The following is a 25,236-nucleotide window of genomic DNA, read 5'->3' as shown; positions in this document are numbered from 1 at the left end:
CTACTCTCTGTCTATTATATTATGTGCACTGTGCCCTCATGCATTGGTAGGGCTGTGTTGCCAAGAATGGCACTCAAACGCAATCTCCCATTATATACATTAACACACTCTATGGTTTAATATTCACACATTTTTTGCATTCAGTACGTTGCATAGGTAAAGCAAGAAAAGACACATTGCGGGGCAAGATTTCTATTTCACACTACTCAGCGGCACACAGACTTGTCTCCATAAGCTGCTGTATTTATGATGCAGAAATGTAAGTGAGGTAACGATCCACTTCCTGAAAAACATGCAAGCACCTCGCCAAATTTCCGGAATTCCAGGGGTGCAAGGGGGCTTGTCCGGGGAATAGGCTGCAGGGTATCACCCCCCCCCCTCAAAAATATTTTTTTGTTGCTTTTTTTATGACAAATTATCATCGTGCAATTCGAAATGTAAAAAAATATTTTAAAATATTAAAAAAGGTTTTTTCTTTTTCTTATTTTTTACATTTACGGATTTTTGTTGTTGTCACATTTCCGGAATTCCGGGAATTTCCGGAAAACTTACATCTCTGATGATGACCTGTGATACGTGTGAGTGCACTCAATACACAGTGTTTAATCTGTATACAACGGTGAATACAATATGTATCATATGCAATATACAGCATGCATGAGCAAATGGACATACATCTTTATGCCGCTGAGTCATTATATTATGGACGTTTCATAATATATAGTCACTATAGTTTTTTACAGGTCAATAACTGCGCATCGGTTATTTGGAGGGCATTGTGAAAAGTCTAAACATTTTGTCTTTGGAACCAAGGGATATTCTGAGGTCCAAAGCAAATGTTCTGATTTTTCACAATGCCCGATATATTATCGATGCAAAGTTATTTACCTCATTCATAACCGTCACTTTCATCTCTTCACTTTACAAATAACACACAACTTTCCTCAAAAATATACAATTCTTACGTTTTGCCTTTCCAAAAATCGATCAGGCTAAAACAGGACGACCAATAACAGAAGTGCGAATCACAATCTGTGCAAATATGGTAGCGCGAAATTCAAATACGACGGCCAGCGCTCTCGCAATTTGTTCGACGCGCAACACAGCGCGTGCAGAGGTTACTAATATTTACGCTGACGGTGCGGAGGTAAACTGTGGAATATTAGTAACAGCGTTTGTGTTTTGGCAAATAAATAAAAGTGATTGGATCGCATGTATCGCGTATATTAATGAGGTTATGAATGCATATTGCTTGCTCAAGTGACGTAACTGATATAGCCTACAATCCACGAAAAAAAGGTTGGCACACTTTGCCTGTCTTTTGGTATATCTCTGCCCCCGCTCCCAATGTTGGACCAAGCCATGTTGTCAACAGGCCCGTGAGACCCTCCAACATTGAAAGATGGGGAGTGGGGAAGGGTGAGATATAGGGGGTAGTCTGTACTTCACATATACTGCATGTATGTTTCACTCGCCTCTCCAATTTTGATAGGGCACGCATTTCAATTGTTTAGTGCAAGTGTGCTGACTATTAATTTCGCGGATTGTAGCAGTATCAGCTTCGTTTGCAATGCAACTCAATCACATTAAGTCACACTGACGGCGCTACAATGGCAGTCTTTACACAACCAACAAGCAATTTGTCTTGAAATGGCTGTGACTGACAGGGTTAGGGTTAATGCTCTGCCATAGCCTTTGACATAAAAAGTCCAAGTTTTGAAATATCAAGAGCTGTCTTAAGAACCACTGAACCAATACTGGCACTAAGCAGTCACAAAAGTGGGTAAGTGCAATAGCTACAATGCGAACATTTGGCAATTCACACACAATATATTGTACTATCTACACATGGCAGGTGTTATACTTATATACCACTTCTGGCACTAAGCAGTCACAAAAGTGGGTAAGTGCAATAGCTGCCCTGTGAACATTTGGCAATTCACACACATTATGTACTCATCTACACATGGCAGCTATTGCATTTCAGCACAGCTATGCCGTCCCTTCAGCAGTAGTAGAAATCTCCATATACATAATTGATGCTATACTACAAAGTTTGCATGGTTGAATTGTCACATAACTTGCTGCCCAAATATTGCCTGTATTAAGTAATGTAATCTGTTCCATGCACATGAATTGATGCCATAGAGAATTGATGCACAGGTGCACTACATAATCTCAGACTCCTTTCTATTGATTCCCAATATATTGCCTATAAGTTACTAACCAACCAGCTGCTTGATTCGATGCACATGAGCATGATTGTCTCATGATGCACATGAGCAAAGGGCATGATAGTCTCATGATTGTCACATGATGCACAAGAGCAAAGGGCATGATAGTCTCATGATTGTCACATGATGCACATGAGCAAAGGGCATGATTGTCTCATGATTGTCACATGATGCACATGAGCAAAGGACATGATAGTCTCATGATTGTCACATGATGCACATGAGCAAATGGCATGATTGTCTCATGATTGTCACATGAACAAAGGGCATGATTGTCTCATGATTGTCACATGATGCACATGAACAAAGGGCATGATTGTCTCATGATGCACATGAGCAAAGGGCATGATTGTCACATGATGCACATGAACAAAGGGCATGATTGTCTCATGATGCACATGAGCAAAGGGCATGATTGTCACATGATGCACATGGGCAAAGGACATGATAGTCTCATGATTGTCTCCTGATGCACATGAGCAAAGGGCGTGATAGTCTCATCGGCCTGCTGAAGCTGATCCTTTATGCATGGGTCGGATCCCGAGTCGTTGTGTTACAACCTGAAACATGATATCTACCAATTTGTCCATGTCATAGCGGTGTGCCCATCCCCAGTCATTTCTTGCATTGGTATCATCAAACACTTGTGGCCATGAATCAGCTGTGAAAAAACAAACAAATGATTGTCACATGATGCACATGAGAAAAGAGCATGATAGTCTCATGATTGTCACATGAGCACAAATTGGGCACAAATTCTCAGTTTTGAATATGTTCATTCCATTTGAAATTCATACTCCCCCTGTGGCAGATATTTCCAAAATCCTCCACAGGGGTAGTGTGGATTTAAAAAAGAATGGCCCAATTTTTATTTACTTATAACATTTGACCAAAGACAGGCAAAACCCAATAATAGTGGCTGCCACTAAATCAAAGGGATGCCTAAGGTCCATTTCACTAAACTTTACAAAGCTTTGTAAGTCTCAAAATAATTCGTAACTTACGACAAGTCCTAAGTTCCATTTCACTAAACATACTTACGAATGCTACCCTAAGGTATTTACTACAGGGACCCTTCGTAAAGTTACGTCTAGTACTGGGTATTCGTAACTTAACGAATGGTAACTTGAGTTACGATGGGTTAACAGTTTGGTGAAACGGACCCCTGATTTGCTAACTTTGCCTAATATTGCTGAACCACATGTTATACGATCTGTGAAAACCCGTTACTATTTCTTCAATTCATCTGCAACAGTTCTGAAAAAATATATAAATTGCCTTTTTTTTTTGTCTAAAAAATATGTGACAATGACCAAATGATTAGGAATACACCCAAATGTATTAGGGCTCATATTGAAATACCCTACCACGTTTTCATACAGAAAGAAGGCAGGATTCCCCTCGCTAAGCGTGCGCCTCAGGAAAGCTCAGTCATAAAACGGATGGATTATATGCATCAGTGATACACCCTGCCCAGGATTTTAACAAAAGAAGGCTAGCACAGGAAAGCTGCAGGATGGCGCACACCTTCCTGTGTAAGGGATTTCAATATAAGTCCTTAGCAATACACTTAAATGTATTAGCATCACATATTTGCCCCAAACCTTACCAATTTCTTGTCGTCCATCCGGCCGATACGAGACCTCCAAATTGGGAATGTACCTCTTCACTTCCTCTGTCAATTCTTGTGGCGTAAAACTCAACCCCGCTATGTTATATGTCCTCATTCTTAAATCAGCTGCAGGGACTTCCATCATTTCTACGATAGCACGGAGGCAGTCGTCGATATATATCATGGGAAGGCGTGTGTCGGGTCTTAAGTAACACTGGAAAGGATCAGGTTGAGTGAGGGCGTGATCAAATATGCTGCATGCGTAGTCTGATGACATATGATGGCGTGTATGAAATGAAAAAAGATAATGAAATTATGAATACACCTAAATGTATTTTGAATACACCCAAATGTATTATGAATACACCCATATGTATTAGGGAATACACCCAAATGTATTAGGAATACACCCAAATGTATTAGGAATACACCTAATGTATTAGGAATACACCCAAATGTATTAGGAATACACCCAAATGTATTAGGAATACACCCAAATGTATTAGGAGTACACCCAAATGAATTTGGAGCACACCCAAAATTAGGAGTACATCCTAATGTATTAGGAGTACACCCAAATGTATCAGGAATACACCCAAATGTATTAGGAATACACCTAATGTATTAGGAATACACCCAAATGTATTAGGAATACACCCAAATGTATTAGGAACACACCAAATATATCAGGAATACACCCAAATGTATTAGGGCTACACCTAATGTATTAGGAATACACCCAAATGTATTAGGAATACGCCCAAATGTATCAGGAATACACCCAAATGTATTAGGAATACACCCAAATGTATTAGGAATACACCCAAATGTATTAGGAATACACCCAAATGTATTAGGAGTACACCCAAATGAATTTGGAACACACCCAAAATTAGGAGTACATCCAAATGTATTAGGAGTACACCCAAATGTATTAGGAATACACCCAAATGTATCAGGAATACATCCAAATGTATTAGGAATACACCCAAATGTATTAGGAATACATCCAAATGTATTAGGAATACACCCAAATGTATTAGGAATACACCCAAATGTATTAGGAATACACCCAAATGTATTAGGAATACACCCAAATGTATTAGGAATATACCCATATGTATCAGGAATACACCCAAATGTATTAGGAATACACCCAAATGTATCAGGAATACACCCAAAAATATGTGTTAGGAATACACCCAAATTATGCACTGAAATGAATATTGTCAAAAATGGGCTATTCCATTAGGAATCTGCCATAACCCTGTGGAAGATTTAAGATATGCCACCTGTGGAAGATTTAAGAGATCTTCCACAGAGTATGTTTTTCAAATGGAATTGGCCAAAGTTTGTTCATTTGAAACCCATACTCCCCTGTATATATGATTTTACTTATATCTACCACAACAAGTATTTTAAATGGAAGTTACACAATTGGCTATTGTATTGGAAAGCCATACTCCCTCTGTGGAAGACTTTTGCTAAATCATTCACAGGGGGAGTGGATATTTCAAATGGAATAGCCTAACTCCACATACATGTGATGGGGTATGTTAAAATGGGGGGGGGGGGGCTCATGCCCGCAATCAATCTGAAATTTTAAAAATTGCGGCGGCTTGTGCCCCCAATCAGATCCGGTGCCCCCCCATGTGATGACCCACACTACGTCACTGGATGCTTACGTGTATTAGCCTAAATTGGCACCAGCAGAAGCTAGATTGTTGAGTTTAGACTTGGATAGCATACATAATGTACGATACTGAGCAACTTTATGGTAGCAATTAAACAGTACGGGCATAACGGTGAATTCAACGAGGTCGGCCTATTCAGCGATATCGGTGGATGCAACGATACCATGTCGGTGAATACACCGATAGTACAGCACATCACGCTTCCAACTGAGACTACACAAAGGCATTTTATACAACACACTTTTGTCCTTGATTAAATTGTACCTTAGTAAATATTCTTAAATTTCATCGATGCAAAAAAATATTTATCGTTGCGTTTTTATGGTGCATGATAAAAAAAATGATGATTTTCAAGTGCAAAACTTGGGATTAATGATTTTGATTTGGTGGCGAAAACCATTTTGTTTGTCTGCTATATCGTAATTTTCAGGCTCCATCTTGGAAAAATGTGGGGTCAAAGGTGTAAAGGTTGCAATGCATATGTAAATTAATTAATTTTTAGCCTCATCACTCGGATGCAAATGGATAAATATCATGGAAAAAGTTGTCATGAACTTTTGGAAATCGGCCATTTTGCCGATGACCCGCACATGAATATTAAAATGTAGTGCAGCACATGCGCAGAGGCGATGAAAAACAATAAAACAAAATGGCAATTCGCACACAGATTCTGCCACGGCAATTAACGCGACATTTAAGATCAATTTTCTTCACTTAAAATCAGCATTTGCAAAAACCATCATCCAAAATAATAAAATAAATTTATTTTGTACTGAATTCTGAAATTTTGTAGAATTTTGTTGCCCGACTCAATGTCATCATGATCGGTGAATCCACCGATGTCGGTGGATCCATCGATCGTTGAATTCACCGTTATGCCCGTACTGTAAAATGAACTAACTTGAGCGATGGTGAATATCATAGGTTGATGATATGATCAATGCCTTCACAGATGAGCTGATAAGGTGCTTTTGCTATTATGGATGAAAGGGCAACTCCACAACTGAAAATTTCCATAAATATCTTTTTTACTTGCACCCATATATTACCCTGTTCTTACCTGTAGTGCCACCCCCTGGTACTGTGTCTCCAGATATGACTCCGGGCAACCTGAGTGAGCGAAATCAACTCCAAATCTATGATAATAATACTGTAATGACAATAGGAAAATACACACTAATGTATTAGGAATACACCCTAATGTACTAGGAATACACCCAAATGTATTAGGAATACACCCAAATGTATTAGGAATACACCCAAATGTATTAGGAATACACACAAATGTATTAGGTTTACACCCAAATGTATTAGCAATACACCCAAATGTATTAGCAATACACCCAAATATTACGTACCTCTCCCAGAAGCTCAGCGTGCACTTTCGCCACTCCGTTTATTGTCTTGGGTCTCTGAATAGTAAAATCTGGTGTCGGATTCTTGGGTGATTCAGGGCCAAATGCACCCAAATGTATTAGAAATACACCCAAATATATTAGGAATACACCCAAATATTACGTACCTCTCCCAGAAGCTCAGCGTGCACTTTTGCCACTCCATATATTGTCTTGGGTCTCTGAATAGTGAAATCTGGTGTCGGATTCTTGGGTGATTCAGGGCCAAATGCACCCAAATATATTAGCAATACACCCAAATATTACGTACCTCTCCCAGAAGCTCAGCGTGTACTTTGGCCACTCCATATATTGTCTTGGGTCTCTGAATAGTAAAATCTGGTGTCGGATTCTTGGGTGATTCAGGGCCAAATGCACCCAAATGTATTAGAAATACACCCAAATATCTTAGCAATACACCCAAATATTACGTACCTCTCCCAGAAGCTCAGCGTGTACTTTGGCCACTCCATATATTGTCTTGGGTCTCTGAATAGTAAAATCTGGTGTCGGATTCTTGGGTGATTCAGGGCCAAATGCACCCAAATGTATTAGAAATACACCCAAATATCTTAGGAATACACCCAAATATTACGTACCTCTCCCAGAAGCTCAGCGTGTACTTTGGCCACTCCATATATTGTCTTGGGTCTCTGAATAGTAAAATCTGGTGTCGGATTCTTGGGTGATTCAGGGCCAAATGCACCCAAATGTATTAGAAATACACCCAAATATCTTAGGAATACACCCAAATATTACGTACCTCTCCCAGAAGCTCAGCGTGTACTTTGGCCACTCCATATATTGTCTTGGGTCTCTGAATAGTGAAATCTGGTGTAGGATTCTTGGGTGATTCAGGGCCAAATGCACCCAAATGTATTAGCAATACACCCAAATATTACGTACCTCTCCCAGAAGCTCAGCATGCACTTTTGCCACTCCATATATTGTCTTGGGTCTCTGAATAGTGAAATCTGGTGTCGGATTCTTGGGTGATTCAGGGCCAAATGCACCCAAATATATTAGCAATACACCCAAATATTACGTACCTCTCCCAGAAGCTCAGCGTGCACTTTGGCTACTCCATATATTGTCTTGGGTCTCTGAATAGTGAAGTCTGGTGTCGGATTCTTGGGTGATTCAGGGCCAAATGCACCCAAATATATTAGGAATACACCCAAATATTACGTACCTCTCCCAGAAGCTCAGCGTGTACTTTTGCCACTCCATATATTGTCTTGGGTCTCTGAATAGTAAAATCTGGTGTTGGATTCTTGAGTGATTCAGGGCCAAATGCACCCAAATATATTAGCAATACACCCAAATATTACGTACCTCTCCCAGAAGCTCAGCGTGCACTTTTGCCACTCCATATATTGTCTTGGGTCTCTGAATAGTAAAATCTGGTGTTGGATTCTTGAGTGATTCAGGGCCAAATGCACCCAAATGTATTAGGAATACACCCAAATATTACGTACCTCTCCCAGAAGCTCAGCGTGTACTTTTGCCACTCCGTATATTGTCTTGGGTCTCTGAATAGTGAAATCTGGTGTAGGATTCTTGGGTGATTCAGGGCCAAATACACCCAAATGTATTAGGAATACACCCAAATGTATTAGGAATACACCCAAATGTATTAGGAATACACCCAAATGTATTAGCAATACACCCAAATGTATTAGGAATACACTCAGATGTCTTAGGAATACACCCAAATGTATTAGGAATACACCCAAATGTATTAGGAATACACCCAAATGTATTAGCAATACACCCAAATGTATTAGGAATACACTCAGATGTCTTAGGAATACACCCAAATGTATTAGGAATACACCCAAATGTATTAGGAATACACCCAGATGTACTAGGAATACACACCAATGTATTAGGAATACACCCAAATGTACTAGGAATACACACCAATGTATTAGGAATGCACCTAAATGTATTAGGAATACACCCAAATGTATTAGGAATACACCCAAATGTATAAGGAATACACCCAAATGTACTAGGAATACACCCAAATGTATAAGGAATACATCCAAATGTATTAGCAATACACCCAAATGTCTTAGGAATACACCCAAATGTCTTAAGAATACACCCAAATGTATTAGGAATATGCCCAAATATATTAGGAATACACCCAAATATATTAGGAATACACCCAAATATTACGTACCTCTCCCAGAAGCTCAGCGTGTACTTTGGCCACTCCATATATTGTCTTGGGTCTCTGAATAGTGAAATCTGGTGTAGGATTCTTGGGTGATTCAGGGCCAAATGCACCTATAGTACTAGGTATGAATAACTTGAGGCTGTACATCTTGGCAAGTTCCATGACATTGTGTAGACCTTGTATGTTAACTTTAATAGCGAGTGGTACGTCCTGGAATATAAGACAGGGGAAATAAAATCAATATAAATTAATCTTTATGAAGCGCATGTGGGGCCCAATCTTTCATCATTTTTTTTCATACATGTGCATTCCATGACATTATGTAGACTTTGTATGTTAACTTTGATAGTAAGTGGTACATCCTGGAAGAATATTTATGAAGCAATATGAGGGGCTTCATCTTTTCATCACTTTTCATAACATTATGAAAAAGAAGTGCAGTGATTTATGGTGCGCTACGCACAGGCACAACGCCTAGACGTTGATCCACAAGCCTCAGCACACTTTACAGGTTGTCGCTTACCACTATGGCCCCACATCATTCCATAAACCATTTAACAACAAATCAGGGACTTTGCTGCTACAAGAGCGCACACCCTAGACATTCCACAAATAACCATCGCAACCAGGATCAGCTCCCCGAGTTTCGTACGGGTTACAACGAGACAATCAGCAGTAAGTTCCTTGTCCAGGGGAATTTCAAGCTAACTCAATTTTCCACAAGAGCATACTAGGCACCGCCAGGGTTTGAACCTGCAACCTCTCGCACCAGAGTCGAACGCCTTAATGATTGAGCTAGCTTGACTGCATATGAGACTTACTGTCACAAAATGATTGGAAAGTTACCGTGGTAGAAAAGGATATTCTATTTTCATGGTGTGAAGACAGTTTATATCACTCTGAGCTGTTGTCTTGCTTACTACCGCTTCAATTTGAACTTACCACTAGTTTGTACTTAACCCCCTGAGCACTACCTGTCGATCTAACAATGCCTCTGATTGGCCAATTAGGGAACAACCCAAAAGTTCGATGAAGCTCTATAAACGAAGGTCTTTTCATTAGAAGGCTAACCCCCTCCCCCTCCCCTCTAACGTACGTGTCAAATATCGAAAATTCCTCATTGGGCACAGGGCCGTCACTAACAGTCGATGGGGTTGTGGAGGGGTGCGACATTGCTAGGATATTGATCACATTTAAGAAACAATAATTCTCTTATATTGAAATATTTTTCTTCATAAAAAAATAGGACTTGCTGGATTTTCAAATAAAAAAGAATCAAAGTACTGCACTCTATATTTATTTGAAATTATTTTGGAGCAACCACTGTAAAATGTCAAAATAGTATTCAAAATTGTTTAGTGGACCCAGTCCACTGGACAGCAGGCTAGACAAAATCTAGGTAGTCAAATATCTGGCAAAATAAATACACCCACACTCCTCAAATCAAATGGGCTTTTCCACTTAAAATCTATACACCCTATGGAAGACATGACCTTAACCTCCCACACAAGGCATGTGAATTTCAATTTCAATGCCTTCCATAGGGGTGTATGGATTTCAACTAGAATAGCCCAATAAAGCATGGATGGAGATCACTCAGCTGGTGATAGAACAATCACCTGCAAGCTAAAAATAAATTATTACCTAGCCGGGACACCGGCTAGGTCTTGTGATGCTATCGGATCTTTCTTCTTTACCTAGCCGGGACACCGGCTAGGTCTTGTGATGCTATCGGATCTTTCTTTCTGCTTCTTTCTTCTGGCAACAAATTTCAAAATGCTTCTTCTCCTACATGTTACATCCTACAATGACGTCACTTGCACATATGCATCGGCTATATCCAGTGTCTATAGGATATTCACAAATTTGGGGTCAAAGGTCATTAAGGGGGCCTTTCCGGTATAAAACCAAATATCTTCAAAATGCTTCTTCTCCTACATGTTACATCCTACAATGACGTCACTTGCACATATGCATCTGCTATATCCAGTGCCTATAAATTATTCACAGAATTTGGGTCAAAGGTCATTAAGGGGGTCATTTCCGTCCTAAAACATAAAAATATACAAAAAATCACTGTTTTTACAAATTACATAGCAGAGTGTTGTCATTAGCACACATGCATTGCCACCAACCAGGATCGTTAGGGTGTCTACAGTTTTGGGGTCAAAGGTCATTAAGGGGTCGCTTCCGGTCAAAACCAAAAAATCATCAAATATGTTCATTTTTTTTTATCTCAAAACGTAACCAGCCCAGAGTTGCATAAACTTCATATATGCATTAGTGCTACCCGATGTGTGCACGGTATTTTTATTTTTTGGTCAAAGGTCATTTAGACGTCATTTCCGGTTTTAAGCTAAATAAGTTCAAGAATTTTATCTCCATAACTAAGCATAGTAGATTTTTTTTATTGAAACTGTAACAATGCATTTTTGTGGTGTATATGAGGTTTTTTTTTGTATTGGGGTCAAAGGTCATTAAGAAGGTCAAAACGTCAAATTTGCAAAAAAATGTTTAAAATTACGGAAAAGTAGCTGTATCTCAGCATATGGAAGACGGATAAAGCCCCTACATGCTACAGTGATGCACCATTAATGGTATGAGATGTCCATAAACTTAAGACTGGCATTTCCGGCTCCGGCTAGGTCCAGATCTGTAACCAGATCTAGTTCTTTCTTCTTTCTGGCAACAAATTCAAAATGCTTCTTCTCCTACATGTTACATCCTACAATGACGTCACTTGCACATATGCATCGGCTATATCCAGTGTCTATAGGATATTCACAAATTTGGGGTCAAAGGTCATTAAGGGGTCATTTCGGTATAATACCAAATATCTTCAAAATGCTTCTTCTGCCACAGTTAACATAGTACGATGATGTCACTTACACATATGCATCGGCTATATCCAGTGCCTATAAATTATTCACAGAATTTGGGTCAAAGGTCATTAAGGGGGTCATTTCCGGTCTGAAAGCTAAAAATATTCAAAAAATCACTGTTTTTACAAATTACATAGCAGAGTGTTGTCATTAGCACACATGCATTGCTACCAACCAGGGTCTTTGGGGTGTCTACAGTTTTGGGGGCCAAGGTCATTAAGGGTCGCTTCGGTCAAAACCCAAAAATCATCAAATATGTTCATTTTTTTAATCTCAAAACGTAACCAGACCAGAGTGACATAAACTTCATATATGCATTAGTGTTACCCGATGTATGCACAGTATTTTTATTTTTTTGGTCAAAGGTCATTTAGACGTCATTTCCGGTTTTAAGCTAAATAACTTCAAGAATTTTTATCTCCATAACTAAACATAGTAGATTTTTTAATTTAAACTGTAACAATGCATTTTCTCGGTGTAAATGAGGTTTTTTTTATATTGGGGTCAAAGGTCATTAAGGAGGTCAAAGCGTCAAATTTGCAAAAAATGTTTAAAATTACGGAAAAGTAGCTGTATCTCAGCCTATGGAAGACGGATAAAGCCCCTACATGCTACAGTGATGCACCATTAATGGCATGAGACGTCCATAATAGCCGGTCAAAGGTCAAACTTTAAGTTAAGACTGGCATTTTCGGCCCCGGCTAGGTCCAGATCTGTAACCAGATCTAGTATTGTCTTTCTTTTCTACTTAAACATGTTGTCGCATGATTAACCATAGGTAACAACAATCTACAGAATGTAAAATGTTTTTTGATTTAGAACCGGCTGGCCGTATACCTCAACACACTCTCAAATAAGCAGAATGTCTTGATGTGATATTCAGCTAATGCATTGAGGTCCCGCAAAAACCTCTTGTGTGTCTTTGGCCCTTGAAAATGTTAAAAAACAAAACTGCGAATTGGTTACATAGGAGGTTTTGCTTTAAACATGTTCAGGGTCCAAAGACACATGGGACGTTTTTCCTGCCCATGGACGATATGTAAAAGTGAATATTTTCACACATTTAATGTTTTTGCCATTTGTCACTTGTTTTTAAATTCAAGATTCAAAGCTTCTGTTCATTGACCTGTGCACAAAGAGCATATGTGACTATCCACCACAACTGAGCCCGGATGTCGCCAGTGCCACTATTGAGATATGCTCCATTGAACTTAACAATAAACAATAGGAAACAAAGGATTCATTGATTGTTTAATTGATTTTTCACTACTTAAATGTCAAGTACCATAGACATGATATACATCATTTTAAAGCTAATTTCAAGCAGAATATTTTGGTTGAATATCTCAAAAATGATGATTGGCGACTTCAGGGCTCAGTTGTGCTGGATGGTCACATATATTTTGTGTGTTGTTAATTTCGTGGTAGAAGCTTGTGCAAAAATAAATCGTTGTTGGGCAGGAAAAACCTCCTACAATTAGTACTTAATGGCCCTTGAACATGTTTAAAATAAAACTGCCAAGAGGTTACATGCAAGGTTTTGCTTTAAACATGTTCAGGGGCTAATGACACATAGGTGTTTTTTTCTGCCCAATGCCGACATAGCAAACAAGCATAGACTTTGAATCAAAATTTGCCAGGGTGTATGGCGATAATGCAGAGGTACACTATTTTGCCCTCCAAGAGCGACATCCAGACATGGAAGAGTCAAATTCTCTTTGGTTTTAATCTCTATGGATCAACCTTATGCCATATAGTTGCTGGAGAGATTAAATACGGAATGCTGCGTCTGATCTTACGTCACTTTTACCAGGTGGTATATGCCATGCATTCTCTAAATTCAGTAAATTTCCATCGTCAACCATGTAATTGAATGGTATTATTTTGAAATTTTAAAACGCTTGAAATATTACAAACAAATAGGCCTATGTTAATAAATAATATAAATACAAGCTAAAACCGGGGTTTGATAATGAACACCACAAAACTAACCGAGTATATGGAAAATGCCATACGCCGGGGGGTTTCACAAGTTGCCGGCTCTATCATGCCACTCGCCGCCTGACTTTTACAATAGTTTATGTGCTATATGTAATTGGCTGTCTTGACTGTCTGTGTATTCTGTGCATCCTTACTACTTCTACTGGATTTCTGGGCAGACCATTTTAGGTATCGCACCCAGCGGTGCAAAACATCACATCTGATGCAGGACAAACATAATCACTCCGGTCACTCCTATCAAATACTGATGTGGTGATCAACTAAATATACTCAAAGACAATGGTTGAAGAACGAAGGAAAAATAACTGAGGGTGCATAACTTGGTGCTGGACTAGTTGGTGGAAACAGCTGCTGACACTAGTGAGCCCGTGTACAGCTCAGGTTGTCCACTGTAGGTTGCCTCCTGGATCTTCTTACTGAAGGTCTGTGTTGATGGTGACATGACTACAGATGCTGGTAACTGATTCCATATTGGTATGGTGCTGGGATAGAAACTATGCCTGTATGAATCAATTCTGGTGGAAATCACAGTATAGTGCTCAGAGTGCCTCTCCCTATGCCTGTATGAATCAATTCTGGTGGAAATCACAGTATAGTGCTCAGAGTGCCTCCCTATGCCTGTATGAATCAATTCTGGTGGAAATCACAGTATAGTGCTCAGAGTGCCTCTCCCTATGCCTGTATGAATCAATTCTGGTGGAAATCACAGTATAGTGCTCAGAGTGCCTCCCTATGCCTGTATGAATCAATTCTGGTGGAAATCACAGTATAGTGCTCAGAGTGCCTCTTTCTGGTCTGCATGGTTGATGTTGTTTCGGGTACATAGTGGCTGGGAACATAGATCTTGCTTGTTGATCTTGCTACACCCTCTCAAGGATGATATCTGTGTCATGAATACATGTGGGATCCTTTCAACTTGCTACACCCTCTCAAGGATATCTGGGTCATGAATACACATGGGATCCTTTCAACTTGCTACAACCCTCATGGATCACATCAGATGCAACATTCAGAGTTTGACTACTGTATATCCTCACACCCCTCCAGTCTTTTTGAAAAATTGAATTAAATAAAAGCCACCCTAACTCCCCCTGAAACCAACAATTTCCACGCTATAAGAGTCTTATAAGCTTACCACGGTCCAAGTTTACACGATTGGTAATGGTGTTGATATTGGCGAAAATTACATTGTAAACTTGGAAGTCATTGATCGTAAGTTCATAGTTCGTTATTTCAGCATGATATTTAAGCTTACTTGTACCTAACAATTTTTCCAGAATTATTGTTGTAAAAATTAACAAGTAGACACCCCCTTTTCATAAATTTCACACCCTGGGGGCATTTACTATACTACTATATAGGGTATACCCAAACTACGTACATGTTCTCCGATGGCACTGAGCAACGCACTAAAATGAAACATCCAGTCCACGCCTTCATTCACTATGATCTCTTGCAGATTCTTGAAATCCAGTATGTCAGCAAATAAGTATGGTCCTGCACAGAGGGAAAGAGAACAAGATATCATACTGGTGTTAGAAAGGAAGTTAACTTTCAACTTTGTTGTTGATCTGCTGATTTTTCTTTCTTTCTTTCTTTCTTAGCTTTTCTTTTTCAATTTCAAATTAGATACCTGCACACTTTCAGAAAGTCATCTACGTAGCAGTTACCATTTTACAAAAGCAGTTACCAGGGCCGTAGCAAAGTCGAAAAATGTGGGGCGGCCATCACAAATATGGGGAGGCCAATTTACAAATCTATGCCCATATTGAAATAAAGATACAAAGAAAAACATAAAAAATTCTCAAAAAGTGGGGCGGCCACGGTATCCCTGGCCGCCCCGCTTGCTATGGCCCTGGCAGTTACAATTTTTAAAAGCAGCCAAATGTGCATGCGCTTTGAGCATGCACGTATAAAATTGTAATAGAATTCATACAATGAATTGTTTGTTTAATTAGCTCTTTTTGGAATCAAATTTTCAGTCCCCAAAACCAGTACAAATTTGTCAATGATTATGCTATTGCCCCATCAGAATGACAATCTGGTATACATGCCTGGAATCATGCAACGCTTGACCTGGATTAAAAAAACCAGTTCAATTCCAAATCTATTCACCTGTATCTGTTATCCTGAGATCACTCATTCATACCATTAAGGGATCTGGTATGAACGTTTGCACAGTATTTTTTGAGGAGCATGAGAGCACATTGACGTATCGAATTGCATTCTTAATGCAAAGAATGTCTCTGATATCAAATAATTTTGATTATTTTGAAATTTGCGATATAATATACATTTTATGGATTTTTCTCCCAAAAACACCCAAAAAAAATTAATTTTTTTGGGAAAAAAAATGTGTATCTTCAATATGAAAGGTCAAAATTTTCAATTGATAGTCTGGCTTTTTATCCCAGCTACATGCACTTTTAAAGTACATATCATTAGATTTATAAAGTTTACTTCGAGCTGTTATATCAGAAATTTAAACAATATGTGACCGTACAGCACGAATGAGCCGTAAATGTCCTCAATTGTATTCTGAGTTACAGTGTAAAATGGGCATTAAGGTCATATTCATAGGTATTTCAATTTGGTGCTACGTGTATCTCATTAAATGAGGTACACGTAGCACCAAATTGAGGTACCTATGAATACGACCTTCATGCCCATTTTACACTGTAACTCAGAATACAATTGAGGACATTTACGCTCATTCGTATGTACGGTCACATATAATAATTTGTCATAAAATTTGTATAATATTGCAAACTTAAAAAACAAAAATCAAAATTATTTGATATCAGAAGGACATTCTTCGTATTCAGAATGCAATTCGATATGTCTAATATGTGCTCTCATGTCCCACTGTCCAAACACTCATACCAGAGCCCTTAAAGTTGTAGATTCTGTTCGGCGCACTGGGGTCATTTGACAGAACACGCTTTATAAGCACGCCATTCATTCATTACTTTTGACCTCTTTAAAATAAATTATTCTGCCCTATGCAACAAAAGGAATTTACCCACCCAATGGTATTGTCATTTTCAGATACTGGACAAAAAATGGGTTCAGCTTCCACAGACATTTTTGTATCTAGGCTGATACTTTGGGCTATTCCAGTTGAAATCCATACACCCCCTATGGAAAACATGATCTTAATCTCCCACACAGGGGTGTAGATTTCAAATGGAGTCACCCATTCAGGTAATCCCATTTGAAATTTGCATTTACTGTGTAGAACATTACAGTCGGAGGGCCATCATGCGCGTTTTCCGTTAAAGGTCAAATTATTAACGGACGCGACCTTGGCAAAAATGACCGTCGCACTCTTAGGTATGCTTTTTCACTTTTCCCGCGGAAAATTTCGATTTGAAATGTATCGTATTATGTGTAGCCAATCATCTTGGGCAATTAACAGATAAGTTTTATTAGAAAATATCTTCACAATTCTCTACTTGATTTCCATTTTGTCTACTTTTGTCGTTAGAATTAAGTGATTTTTATTTGCTTTACCTTCAAATTTATTTTCGCTGCTAAGGACTTCTAACCCGGATATTTTCTGTCTTAACGCTTTAATCATTCTAATTTTTAGCCAGACAAGTAATTTCAACCTTTATCTATCGATTAGTCTTTGTCCCAAATTTTGAACTTAAAATTCTAAATTGTTATAATAGTTTAAATTGGTTACCCAGATTAGGCCCATCGACGAAAATTAAGTAAACAACTTCATAACAATACCGCGTGACTTGACACCATGAACGAGTACACGCTGCGTGACTTTGTTGCGCCTAAGCGCGCCATTCATCTGCGTTCAGTGAAATACGCGCGCTCAGTTTAACCGGCTGCTCGCATGAACCTTCTCAATGCTGTTGTCGCATGGCCTACTGTTTACTGGTATTTTTCCGTCTTGTAAAATACCCTTTTCATCCCGCAGGTTTTTGTCTTAACCAACCAAAAATCTTGATTTTTTAATATGAGGATAATAAGCCATGTTTCTAATCATATGCAAATTCCTGATTTATGAACTCGCACCATTTTTAAAATAACGCAGTTTTTCTTACTCTTTTATCTCAATTCATGACAAAAATTTGTGTTTATGTGCCCATATCATATTCCTTGCAAAGTTACGGTAATTTTTGTGAACATATATGGAATTTTAAAAGCCTTTCTTGTAGTTATATATAAAATATATAGCTATTAGGAGTTGTAGAGAGAAATTTGAAAGCTTTTAAAACTGCAACCCAAACCAAGCAAATATAAATTTTCGTTGTGTGCGTATTCATAGCGTACAGTTTAATAATAGCGCGTCAAAGTTGAATGGCCCTCCAACTGATTAAGGTCATATGTGACATGATCAAGAGGAATGAGTCCGATGTCGCTGATATTGTTTTTGAGATATTGGCAAAAACAGTGTTCATATTCTTTTGTTTTATAATTGTTTTCAGCCATTGATAAATTGCTCATAACTTGGTAATCAGATGTCCGATTTTGATGGGGTTTACATCAAAATGTAGCATTCATAAACTGCCAGAAAATTATGTAAAAAACTAATTGAAAACTGTCGACGTGCGACTCATTCTCCTTGATCATGTCACATATCTCTTCCATACGGGGTGTATGGATTCCAACTGGAATAGCCCATTTTGGAGCAGACGACACTGAATGGGTAATCCCATTTGAAATTCACACTCCCTGTGTAGAAGACTAAGGCTATGTCTTCCATAGGGTGTATGGCTTTCAACTGGAATAGTCTTTTTCAGACATCCAAACAAACATAGTTAATGAATAAATTTCCAAAGAAAAAATAAACAAAGGACAGTGCCCCAGAAAACCTTGAACTTGTAAGCAGGTCTACCAACACAGTTTTGAGTATGAAATATTTAACAAAAAAAATTACAAAGTTTTTTTCACCCTATCCACTTATACCCCAGAAAATTTGTGGAAGACAATCAAACAATGTCATTTCTTGGCCTAAAAGTCTCCTTCAAAAAACAGAAAACTTGCCACTTGGCGCAGAGAAGATATCTTACCCTTCCCAGAATCCTTTGCAATACATCAAATGTGATGCGATCAAGCAAAATCAGTCGGAACTGGGAAATATTGATTTTAAGATATAGCCAAACAAAGGAAATATTTCCGTTTGTTTCCTGTTGTTTTGGAAACTCTTTAATTGCTCATATCTTTGGAACTGGTTGTGCAATTTTAATGGGGTTTTCTGCAAAATCTAGCTTTGTAAATGCTTTTTACTATCCTATAAGAAACTGAAAATTTAATATTTCCGAGTTCCGACTGATTTTGCTTGATCGCATCACAAATGACACTCTCATTACTTTGTACAGGTCCCCCTTTGTTTTCATGTTGAGATTAGACTTGCTAAACATGGGTCGATAGTCACGATATAAACATAATTTGGTCTGGCTGTGCTCTGTTCATTGAGGTACTTTTGTTACTATCGACCCATGTTACATTAGACAGCAAATCAGTATAGAAAACTGAAATGGAAGAAATGCATTAGAGACCGTTCACAAACACTTGTAAGGGGGGGCCTGATGCAAAAAGGGGGGCCCTGAAAATTTTTGACCCTCCTAAGGGGGGGGGCCTGAAAAAATGGCCACAAATTTTTCTTGGAAAATTGAGTTTATATGCTTTTCTATGGGGTTGACCGATAATTTTCATGTCAAAAAGGGGGGGCCCTGAAATTTTCAAGGTCAGTAAAGGGGGGCCCTGAAAATTGTTGTGATAAAATTTTTGCATCAGGCCCCCCTTACAAGTGTTTGTGAACGGTCCCTTATACCTTCTGTGATACATACCCATATCATGAATGTGTTTTGGAGCTTTGACAATGTCAGACATGATCACGTTATCACGGCCATACTTATTACGCAATACTTTAGCCAGCCCTTGTCCCAGTTGACCCAGAGAACCTGCACAATGAAAACAATGAGAAGAAAAACAATCATTTGTCAGTACACAGTTCTTTAACCCTATTAAATACAGGGTATCCCTGAAAGAACTGTATCGCCAGGAACTAATTTTTTGGGTACTCTAATGTATAAACCAAACTTAACTAAATGATTGATGATTGATTGAGTGATTGATTGATTGATTGATTGAGTGAGTGAGTGAGTGAGTGAGTGAGTGAGTAAGAAAGTAAGTAACATACACTTATAGGCTGATTCATGGTTCAGCAAACATTTTACAAACAGTTGTTGGCAGCCTGTTCACACCAGTTATATAATGGTCATGGCTCAATAAGCAAAAATAGCAATTAGATAAGCATTTAAGCTCATGCTCATTAGTAAATGTTTATATGGCTCCATTTATACACTGGACTAATTTAATTAATATCACATTTTTACCCACATAAACAAAGCATGACTTGGGCTTAATACAGACTGTTCCTAAAGCTATAGTATGAAGGGACATCACTTGTGTGCTTGCCATTGCAATAAATCATATTTCACTCTTTTTAATTTCATCGAGCTAAAAAATGCAATAACTTTTTTTTGTTGCAGTAGCTGTGTGCATTGGGCTATGCCAGAAAATAAATGCACACTCCCTATAGAGGAGTTTGAATTTCCTGACTTTTTGTCTCTAGAGTCAAGATTTTTGGAAATCCTTTTACAGTGTAAAGGCAAAAAAATCCCGCAGAAAAGTAGCTCAAAATCAGAAATCCTAAATTTGAGAGCTCATTTTGGACATTTCCATGATTTTCCTTCATTAAATTGGATTTCCAAGCTTTTTCAAGTGAAATTGGCAACTGGAAAACCAGTCGTTTTCAGAAAGCAGTCTTGGAAATCCAGATATTTCTTTGCTTGAAAAGTTACTCCTATCTATAGGGGTTAAGGCAGTGACTCAAGCCCGGATATTCGGGTACCCGCCCGTTTTTTTCCATACCCGGATACAAATTCCATTTACGGATTACCCGAATTAAAAAAAAAAAAAAAAAATTAATTTTAAATTTTTCGAAGTTATTTATTTTTTCGGCTTTGTAGTGTCCTTGGACCTAGAGCTAAATGCTAGGATCATTCATTGTTGACTTATTCAAAAAAAAAAAAAAAAAAAGTTGTAGGCCTATGTGTTTTGAATAAATTTGTACTCATGTCATACTCTTTTAATGATTTCAAAATGCATTGAATTTGTATCCATTTTGAAATCATTAATAGAGTATGACATGAGTACAAATTTATTCAAAACACATAGGCCTACTTTCTTTTTTTTTTTTTTTTTGAATAAGTGAACCATGAATGATCCTAGCGTTTAGCTCTAGGTCCAGGGACACTACAAAGCCGAAATTTTTTTTTTTTTTTAACGTTTGATACGGGTACCCGGTTATTACCCGCCCGAAATTTACCTCGGGTACCTGTATACGTCATTACCCGATAGGTCACAGCCTTAATAGGGGTTGTGCCCTTGTTTTTTGGAATAGCCCAAATTTTTGAGTATATAATCTAGATGCCTTTTTAGTATGTTTCAAAATATTGTTAGGTGGGCGACTGAACTCAAACATCCTGCTATAGACAGGTGTGCTGTACATACAATTTTAAAACACATCAAAAGTATTGAAATATGGATAGCTGTATGACTCACTATGGTTTAAGTGCTAATCCATGTTATATGATATTAGCAATCAAATCTATTTATACAACTGCTAGCGGATATCACCTGTTTGGAGTTTGGACTTGACTATAGTAAGTTTTACTTGAAATCTTTGCATGTTGTGGCCATTAAATTGAAAGATGAAATTCAAATTGCTGAAGGGATCGAAGCCCAGCCCCCCAACTCAACACAAAAGTTGACAACCATGGGACTATGGGAGTTACCAAATCTTTCAAAGACCACCTTTGCAATGATTTTTCATCAAATTTACCCCCCCCCCTTTTTCATGCAAAATCGAGGACACAATTTGGCCAGAAACAACCCCTTTTTTGTGGTTTTCAATGACTAGAATTTCAAACACCCCTTTCTAATAACTAAAATTTCAAACACCTCTTTTCAATGACAATAAATTGACATAAAATTACCTGATTTTTTCAAGTACCCCTTTTATCCAAATTCCGCAGCAGTGCAAATTAAATACCCCCTATTTTGCTGATTTCATAGTCAAATTTCGCGGAAAGTCCAAATCAAATACCCCTTATTTTGCCAATTTTGCGGTCCTTGATACTCATACCGGTAAAAAAATCCCCCTTTCCGTGCTATTTGGTAACTCTCATGGTTGCCAATTTTGGGTTGAGTTGGGGGCCGGGGAGGGAAGTTAGAACTCTCCCCGTTAAGTCCCTCGTACAACGTACTGCAAGCTTCAAAATAAGCAGGCACCCAGGAGCCATTTACCCGCTGGTCATAACATTGTGGCTCCAGGTCCACACTAAAATCATATGAACCAGGCTCTACTTTTTTTTTTCAAATAGAGCCTCAGCCTGGTAGTGAAAGCAGGTTTTGTATTTAATGTGTATAATTGAAATTTAAATGACTCTTAGCTCCCCAAAACAGCTCCTGGTTCACTAGATATTAAAGTTAATTTCTTTAAACTTCCGTGGTCCGAGCTGTGCGCCAAGCGTCTACGAGCGTACACACAGAAAAAATAAGCAATCACGCTGATTGGCTGATCAACGCACTTGACAACAAGTCGGTTGACCCATTGGTTGTCTGTTCGGAGCGTAGTAGGCGACTTTGTCACTTTTACGCGATCGCAATTCACCAGCGCGTACCCCGACCACGGAAGTTTAAAAAAAAAAAACTTTAGTAGCTGTTTTTCCAAACAGTGTGTGGCTCATCCTGCCCAGATCTGCTTATTTTGAGGCTTGAATATAATATGAAGCAAAATTTGTTTTGAATTATTAACACTCATTATACTCCTCCAAAGTAAGTTGAAATCATTACGTTTTGTTAAGGGGTACTACACCCCTGGCCAATTTTGTGCCTATTTTTGCATTATTATCAAAAATTATAGGGCATTGGTGACAAGTAAGATATGTGGGCGAGGAGTACAACTACTGCACTGAAAATTCAGTAACTCAAGGCAAGTAGTTATTGATTTATTGATCAAATATTGGTTTTCCCTCATTTTTGACTGTAACTCCACAACTGTTGTCTGTGCTGAAATAAAATTCCCAGTGCAGTAGTTGTAGTCCTTGCCCCTATATACAAATCTTACTTGTCACCAATGCGCTATAATTTTTGAGAAAAATGCAAAAATAGGCACAAAATTGGCCAGGGGTGTAGTACCCCTTAAGTACTTTGAATGTTAATCTTGCACTTCTCCAAGGTATTAACCTCATAGATCGTGTGCAACTGATCATCACCATGCATGCGATCATGTCCTACTGATTCCACCGATCATTAACATTGATGTTCATCAAAGTTCATATCATGTAATTAACCTAGCTTGCAAGTGGTTCAAAACCCCGGGGGGGGGCACATCGAAAAATTTTGGTGGGTATGCTCCCGGAATTTTGAGGTGGTGGGTCTTTGGGAGCTGACGGCGTACCAGTAAAAGGGGTCTTTCGGAGCTGCGAACCGGCTGTGAACAAGTAAAATGGGGTCTTTTGGAGCTGCGAAAAATCAAAATCAAGGGTCTTTCTTGGCTTTTTGGTTGAAAATAGCCTGGAAAAACCTTTCAGAGCTGAAATTATCAAAATCAGGGGTCTTTTCGAGCTCTATTTTGGTCAAATATAGGGGTCTTTCGGAGCTGCGAAATCCAAAAAGGGGGGTCTTTCCGGGGGAGCATACCCGTATGGTCATTTGTGTTGAGTGCCCCCCCCGGGTTCAAAACATAATTGCCCGTAGAACATGGGGATTAACCTTGCACTAGTTAGCGATAAAACATATATACGCAGCTCCAACAAAACCCGGAACAAGTTGCCGAACATGTTTTTGAGTTATAGGCCTTTAAAGATGACATTCCCATTAAAAAAGCACTTGTTTAAAAAAAGAGGTTTATTTAATCAATAATTAACAGTTGAACTAGCTCGAGATACTCTAGCTAAAATACAGGTTTACATTTACTATCTTACATTATCTTGCTGTATTTCAGCTAGAGCGCCAGACGACAAGCTTCCGGGTTTTTTTTTTATTATATTTCTGTTACGTAAGATGAAGAAGAAACCCGCCTCAGAGCCCGCCCTACTCATTATTTCATTGTACTTATTGCAATTTGCCTCCACACATTACGTAATCAACACAAAGCTTTTGTGAGGATTAGTAAGTGGATAAGAAATTGACAGTGGAGGATACGAAGGACACGCCGATTGTTAGTTGTCAATCAAGAATTGCCGCAACGTATTAATATTTTACTGCATGGCATTCCGCAAACACCAAGACAAATTATGCCGTATTTTTCAAAGATCATCTCATATGAAGTAAGCTGAATGCGATCTGTACTTTTGTAACATTCCGATCGCTTTTGATCACCTATTATCGGCGAATTTGCTTGAAAACACGTGAGTTCAGGTTGTGTAAACATAATTAGCATAGACACAAATGAAATTACGATGCAATACAATGCGATTTGAATGCGCAGCAGATCTATAGAAATAACGTTGCCCGGTTTTATGCAGAATTAGACCCTGTCTGAGTTGAACTATGATAATCCCTATTCAATCCTGTGTAAGGCAGGAAACTAATTGGCCCATTACTTATTGGTAAAAATATCAAGGTATCATTTAGAAAATTATCCATATCTTGAAAGGTATTGATGCGACTTGTTCCTGGTTTTGTCAGAACGCAGGCGCGTTGGGCGCCCCACTTTTGTGCAAAGAAAAGAAGAGAAGAGAAAAAGAAAGGGAAAAAAAGGAGAAAAGAGAAGAGCAAAGGGAGAAAAGGAGGAGAGAAAAAAGTTAAATTGCGCGTAAAGTCGTGATAGTAGGCACATGCCTAAAAACCGCGAAGTCGGGTCGATCGGAAGTAGGTCTTATGATATATAGCCCTGCAATTATTTCAGGCATTGCTTGAAGGCGCGTCCCGGTTCCAGCACTCTGTGTATACCGCGGGTCACTCATGCTCGTCGGCGAACTTTGAAAACACCCCCTTTTGAATCTCATTTTCGCGAACTTTTCAGGATAAAAACAACCCTATTTTGAGCAATTTAACAATTTTTTGCCCTTCTACAATGCCACTATTTTTCGCTAAAACGCGAATAATATTTCTAATATACCCCTTTTTGATGGAAACGCATTAATTAATGTACAGCACCCGCGGTTGTATATGCATCGTATAATTTATGTGACCTTATG

The 25,236-nt window shown here is 38.5% G+C and overlaps 1 protein-coding gene across 1 annotated transcript in view; it reads right to left on the bottom strand.

Moving 5' to 3' along the window:
- Positions 1-476: 476 nt before the first annotated feature.
- Positions 477-25,236, bottom strand: part of LOC140139726 (L-threonine 3-dehydrogenase, mitochondrial-like) — a 36,876-nt gene continuing 12,116 nt past the window's right edge. Inside the window, 7 exon segments of the mRNA XM_072161432.1 lie at positions 477-2,895; positions 3,844-4,113; positions 6,601-6,660; positions 6,663-6,690; positions 9,123-9,329; positions 15,384-15,499; positions 19,813-19,926. Coding sequence (XP_072017533.1) covers positions 2,732-2,895; positions 3,844-4,113; positions 6,601-6,660; positions 6,663-6,690; positions 9,123-9,329; positions 15,384-15,499; positions 19,813-19,926 — 959 coding nt within the window. The 3' untranslated portion in view covers positions 477-2,731.

This window comes from Amphiura filiformis, chromosome 18 (genome assembly GCF_039555335.1).
Source record: "Amphiura filiformis chromosome 18, Afil_fr2py, whole genome shotgun sequence".
NCBI lineage: Eukaryota > Metazoa > Echinodermata > Ophiuroidea > Amphilepidida > Amphiuridae > Amphiura > Amphiura filiformis.
The sequence above is the reverse complement of the archived record's forward strand: the minus strand, read 5'-3'. Positions and strand labels throughout refer to the sequence as shown.